The sequence below is a fragment of the Rhagoletis pomonella genome, unplaced genomic scaffold (genome assembly GCF_013731165.1).
Source record: "Rhagoletis pomonella isolate Grant_MI unplaced genomic scaffold, Rhpom_1.0 Rhpom_scaffold_00003, whole genome shotgun sequence".
NCBI classification, from domain to species: Eukaryota; Metazoa; Arthropoda; class Insecta; order Diptera; family Tephritidae; genus Rhagoletis; species Rhagoletis pomonella.
The window spans coordinates 40,168,131-40,174,713 of NW_023458557.1; the positions used below are offsets into that span (position 1 = coordinate 40,168,131).

Consider the following 6,583-nt stretch of genomic DNA (forward strand, 5'->3'; position numbering starts at 1 on the left):
GCGGGCGGTCCTCGATAGAATTGTCGGCCTTAGGGCGGCAGTAATAGTAGCGGCCCCCGGTGATTAGAGCGGTGGTACGGGCCCTAAAGTTGACGATGATTATAGCGGCGGCCCTGGATGGCGGTGAATAGCGGGCGGTCCTCGGTGAAATGTCGGCATCAGGGCGGTAGCGGTGCTGGCGGTCCAGATTTGTTGATACCTACGGACAACTGATGATTAGTATGTTCCCCCAGGGCATCGAAAGGTTGCCTAGTCCCCCCGTATGTATTCGCGGCCGCTAGGCGCTGTAGGGAGGTGGTTCCCTCCCCTCCAGCGCCCGCTGGCCGCGCGGTTCGCAAGCAGGCAGGGGTGTTCGGAATTGGGCAAGCCCAAACGGATCTCGCCCCCTGTCTGCTTGACAACGTAACCAAAAATGGGTCTAGCCCATAATGGTTTTGGGGTGTTGCCTGAGGGGTATTCCCCCCCTTGCAGCCCCCCTCAACCAATCAGTCTTCCTCCGAGGAGGAAAGCCAAGAGCGCCCCAAATAGGCGCGAAGCCCAGGCTGCGCTCCGTGCTTACCTACGGACAACTGATGCTGGTTGAGTTCATGCTGGCAGCTTTAGCTCTGGTTTTGTATGAACCGTTTGAGAAGTGAATGGGCTTATATTGTGTTATGGCTTTTGCGCAGTGAACTTCTTCCATCTGTTGGTGCGCATGAGTATCCAAGTTGCTGTTTGTGAAATCTGCATGTGCTTACCATGCCAGCTTCGCGTATGCGTATGTACGCCTGTATGTATGTACATAGGGGTGCTTTTGGTCTCGTTGGTATGTTAGTTTGTGTGTACGCCTACCAGTATGTATGTATGTATGTATGTTCATATATTGGTACCTATGTGCAGTTGTAAGACGTATGCTAGGGTGATGTTGAATATGTTATTGTGGCGTAGGCAAAGCTACGTTACAATTTAACTAACCACCTATATGCCTATTTACTAAAAATATATATATTCTTTTTTTATTGTTTTTTTTTTCCATCCGACGCGTATATTCGCATTCAGTACGCGGCTGAATAAGTATTTTTGATCTCGTTGATTTTTTTTCTCTTTTGCGTATATTTATATTTAGTGTGCGACTGAATCATATTTTTGATATTTCTTTTTTTTTTTGGTGTCGCGATCAGGCACGGAAGTATCGCTAAATCTCGAGACTCTTCTCTTTGTTTGATTTTTCCTTTTGAAAATTTTCTCTCGGACGTTCATTCAGGCTTACGCTATCAAGCAAGTCAATTTAACTAAAAAAATTTTCTCGGATTTTCGATTTTGGGTTGAGCTCTGGGGGAGCCAAGCCTTAACCACCTATTGTAGATTTTTAATTCGGATTTGATTTGACCTTAAGCGTCACGTTTCTTGCTATTCCTAATTGCATTTGTCTCACTACTGAACACTCGGTAGATGGAACAGCAGCTTAGGCAAACACGCAGTGCTTCAGTTAGAGGTAGCGGCGCAATGTCAAGAGGGGCCGGGAGGAATACCAGTCCCGCTATGCCAGCAACTAATCCTCTGGTGATGCATTCACCTATTGCTGACCATACGGGAGGAGTTCCGCCTCCAATTCCGATGGCCAATCCCGCTCCGGGACTTAAAGTTGATAGCCGTCAAAGTTCAAATTTACTTGACACCTCACCACCTGGGACTTCGGTCCAGAATGTTTCCGCTACCTCCATGACTATGCTTTCGGGAAGGCAGGAAAATGATAGGTCCTTGCCAGGGAGTGCCGGTTTTGGTGAAGGTGTTGCAGAAGATAAAAGTAGACGTTCTAATGGCGGAGCGCCCGCAGGAGATTCGTGGATAGGAGTGCTTCATCAGCTCTTACGTACTTCGCAAGAAGAAATGAGAGCTGAAATGAGAACAATGCGAGAAAATATGAACGCATTAAGTGCAGTGGTAACTGCATCTCAAACTGCACCCAATGGCCCTAAGGACTTTCCTTCTATCGGACGCAATCCGACCCAAGCCACTTTGAATAACCGACCAAATTTCACCACTAATATTGTCATTAAGCCACAGGATTGGAAGGTATCCTATGACGGCACCGGTAGCGTTTCAGACTTTCTTTTTAAACTCAATACGTTGTGTGAGCGCACGCAATGTACAGATGAGCAAGTGATGGCAAGTTTCCACCTATTTTTGTCAGGGCGAGCTGAGGGATGGTATTGGTTGTTCACTAAGCAGAATCCAGATGCGACTTATACCTTCTTGTGCTATTCTATCAAGCGGGAATTCGGCACCTTAAAGAGTGACCATGAGATCATGATGGAGATCTCAATGCGTCGTCAGAAGGCTAATGAATCGTATGATACGTTTCATACAGATATATTAGCCTTGAACGCTAGACTAAAGGAGCCGATGTCGGAGAACCTGTTGATGGACATATTGAAGAATAACGTTAGCAGCAGCCTGAAGTTGATGCTTTTCGATGCTGGTGCGCAGACCCTACATGACCTACGTGACGTTGCTAGGAAAGGCGAACAGATCCTGAAGGAAACCAGGAGCTTGGTACCGAACTATTCAGGACGGCATGTCAACGAAGGCATGGCTATTACACCGGATGAATGGACAGGAGGAATGGATGTAGAAGTGGATCCACAAGTGGAAGCGCTGAATTTCCAGAGGACTAGGAAACCGGACTACTCAGGAATACAGTGCTGGAACTGTGACAAGATGGGACACTCTTACATCTATTGCGTGGAAGTGATTCGGAACGTGTTCTGCTTCAAGTGTGGACAGCAGGGGGTGGTCACTCCAAGATGCCCCAGATATCATCGGAGACAGGGAAACCGGAACCCGAGCGAGAAGGCAATCGGGGATTCTCGTTCGGCACCCTAGCCCCCGAAGCAGGGAGTACAAGAGCAGCAACCTCCTGTACTAAACCAAAAAGTAATCCAGTCCCAACCAGAACCGTTCGTTTGCATGTAGATGTGAGTAGTTCGGAGAGTAATACCAGTCCCTCGAGAGTTTCGCCTAGGGTCATCATAACTTTCCCAGATAGTTCCCGTAGTTCTGATTCCGAGTGTATGTTTTCTTCTACAGCCAATCATCTGCAGGTTCGAATTCTTAGGCCTTCACGTAGGGATGTCGCATGCCAGACTCAATTCCCAGTTAGTTTAGAGCAAAGAGAAAAGGATTATGAACGGATAAGGGCGAATATTTTCGAAGAAGAACCAAAACTTGTAGTTTCAGAAAATATTCTTCAGTGTAGGAAAAGATATTCTAGCCGAGTAAATATGCGTAAACTTTTGCAAAGCACTAATATTCTTATAACGCCAGACGAACGACCGCTAGCAAAGATTAAAATACACGATAGTTTCGTAGTGCGTTTATTAGATTCCGGAGCAAACGTTTCCATTCTTGGAAACGGATGCGAAGATTTCCTAAAGAAAAACAATTTAAAATATCATTCTTTGCGCCCGTTTGTTTACACGGCTGGTGGAAAGCAGCAGAAAATACTCTGCTCGATATCTTTACCGGTCACTTTTAAAAATATTACGAGGACTATTCGCTTTTATCTTGTACAGTCATTAATCCAAGAAGCATACCTGGGAGTTGATTTCTGGAAGGCATTTGCGTTAGCTCCCAATGTATTTCCAACCGTTTCATGTTTAGACTTTCCAAATGAAGATGAGCCAAACTTCCATCAGCTCATACCAGATCAGAAGATAGCACTGCAAGAAGTTGTCCAGGAGTTTCATTCGTTCGAAAAGTTAGGACTAGGCCAAACCAGTTTAGTGACGCACCATATAGACACGGGTGATGCGGTGCCAATCAAAAGTAAGCACTTTCCTCTTTCACCACCCAGGCAGGCAGAAGCCTATAGCGAGATTGAAAGGCTACTCAAGATGGGAGTGATTGAGGAATCGAATTCACCGTGGTGTAGTCCAGTGGTACTAGTCCGGAAACCAGGCAAGGTCAGGCTGTGCATTGACTCCAGGAAGGTGAACGGGGTCACAAACAAGGACTCGTTCCCGTTGCCCCATATTAATGGGTTGTTGAGCAGGTTAAAGGACACATACTTTATAAGTGGTATTGATTTGAAGGATGCTTTCTTTCAAATCAAATTAACGGAATCGTCTAAGGAAAAGACGGCATTTGCGGTTCCTGGAAAGCCATTGTACCACTTTAAAGTAATGCCCTTTGGCCTGCGCAACGGTCCACAAACAATGAGTCGGCTGATGGATAAGGCTATTCCTTCACGGTTACGAGAGAACGTCTTTGTCTACATGGATGACCTGATGGTGTGCAGCTCAAACTTCGAAGATCATTTGGAATTGCTGAAGGAAGTGGCGAAATGCTTACGGGAAGCGGGACTTACAATCAACGTGAAGAAGAGCAAGTTCTGCCAGAAGGAAATTCGGTAGCTCGGGTATTTGATAGGCAATGGTTGTTTGAAAGTAGACCCAGGCAAAATAGAAGTCATAAAGGATTTTCCGATTCCCAAGTCTCCTCGTCAGGTTTGCAGGTTTATAGGAATGGCAAATTGGTACAGGTCGTTTATTACCAACTTTGCAGATTTGGCTGGTCCAATGACAGATTGCCTTCGAAAGTCACCTAGTCCATTTAAATTAACTCCTGCGGCAGTTGAAGCGTTTGGTAAACTTAAAGTTGCACTCTGTTCAGCGCCTGTCCTGGCACAACCCGATTTTAGTAAAGAATTCGTGATCCAATGTGATGCATCCAAAATAGGAGTAGGAGGCGTGTTATTCCAGCTCGATGACGAAGGAGCAGAGCATCCCATAGCTTTTGTATCGAAGAAACTTAATAATGCTCAGCGAAATTATACGGTCACCGAGTTGGAATGCCTCGCCGCAATAGTTAGTGTCAAGCGTTTCAGACCAAATATTGAAGGATTGCCTTTTCCAATAATTACTGACCATTCAAGTCTCAAGTGGCTAATGACACAAAAAGACTTGAGCGGCAGGCTGGCAAGATTGTTGCTTCTATTGCAAAGATACAACTTTAGGATGGAGCATCGCAAAGGATCATTGAATGTTGTGCCGGACACTCTTTCGCGTTTTGACGTGGACGAATTCTCTTCTACCCCACCTCTAGAAATTGACTTGGCATCACCGGAATTCGACGGCGTAGAGTACTCGGAGCTTCGTGAAATAATTAAAACCAATCAAGAAGGGCTACCCGATTTACGCATAGTCGAAAATAGAGTTTACAAAAGAGTGATGTTTCGAACAGGTGTGGAAGAGGAAGAGGATTCGCTCTGGCGTTTGTGGTTACCGGAAGGGCTGACGGAGCTCGCAATCAAATGCTGACATGATTCCAATGCTAGTTATCACGGAGGTTGGCAGAAGACTTTAGAGCGTGTTCGGCAGAAATATTTTTGGCCGCAAATGGCGAAAGACATACGCCTCTATGTAAGGCGTTGCGAAACCTGCAAAGCCGTGAAAGCCACCAATCAAGTGTCCAGACCACCCATGGGCAATGCCTTCGTATCCGAGAGGCCATTCCAGCGTCTTTATTGCGATTTCTTAGGTCCATATCCAGGTTCAAAGCGAAGAAACCAGTTTTTGTTTATAGTGCTAGACCATTTCTCCAAATACGTATTTTTGAAGACAATGCAAAACGCGACGTCGGCAAACGTAATTAGCTTCTTTAGTGCAGAGATTTTTCCAGCTTTCGGGGTCCCTGAATTCGTCCATAGTGATAACGGGAAGCAATTCATTTCGAAGGAGATGCAGCAGTTTTTTGAAAACTATGGGGTTGTTCACATTAAGACGGGGTTATACTCACCGCAGGCTCTGAACGAGTGAACAGAGAGATTGTTTCGAAGTTAGAATCTTCCTGACGGACAAGCAAGATCACATGGACTGGGACAAACATATACCCGAAATTCTGTCAGTTTTAAGAAGCGATTACCATACGTCGATTCAGAGCTCGCCTTACTACGCGTTATTCGGACAAAATATGATACAACATGCGTCAGCCTATAACATACTGGAGAAACTGGGTAGCCTAAGACAAGACGAAGTCCCGATTACAAGCAGAGCTGACAAGTTAGCAAACATTCGCGAACGCATACGAAAGAACCTTGAGTTAGCGCAAGACAGAGCAGCGAAAACGTACAACAAACGTACGCGAGTTGTGAATTACCGGGAAGGACAAGAAGTATTCCGGAAAAACTTCGCTCTTAGCAATTTTAAGCAAGGCATAAGTGCTAAATTCTTGTCTAAATATATCAAGTGTCGTGCTCTGCGAAAGGTAGGCAATGCTTTGAACGATTTAGAGGACTTGAATGGCAAACCGATCGGTAGGTTCGATGCATCTGACATCCGGCCGTGACAATGTCATCTGTCACGAAGAGCAATCCGAAAGTAAAGTAGTTTTTTCTAAATTAATAATCACCTTTTTCTAATATTTTTATATATACACGTTTTTTCCAATATTAAACTTAGCGATAGGGTAAAACCTTGACCGCCCGCAGACTGCCCGGGGTCTAACTTTGCATGGCTTTTCCTCGAAGCTAAGTCATGTAGGGCTGTAACTCGCTTCTGTTACTCTTGCCTACCGATCATTTCTCTGCTGGTAGGGAATATAC

At 45.4% G+C, this 6,583-nt stretch overlaps 1 protein-coding gene across 1 annotated transcript; it reads left to right on the forward strand.

The window, feature by feature from the left end:
* The first annotated feature begins 5,850 nt into the window (after window positions 1-5,850).
* On the forward strand, window positions 5,851-6,327 carry LOC118736222. The gene has a single exon (XM_036466310.1). It carries the CDS (start codon window positions 5,851-5,853, stop codon window positions 6,325-6,327), a length of 477 nt encoding a protein of 158 aa, XP_036322203.1.
* The last annotated feature ends 256 nt before the right edge of the window (window positions 6,328-6,583 follow it).

What these genes read in the sequence shown, in the direction of transcription:
- LOC118736222 (XM_036466310.1), top strand. Translation starts at nt 5,851, where the DNA reads ATGGACTGGGACAAACATATACCCGAAATTCTGTCAGTTTTAAGAAGC.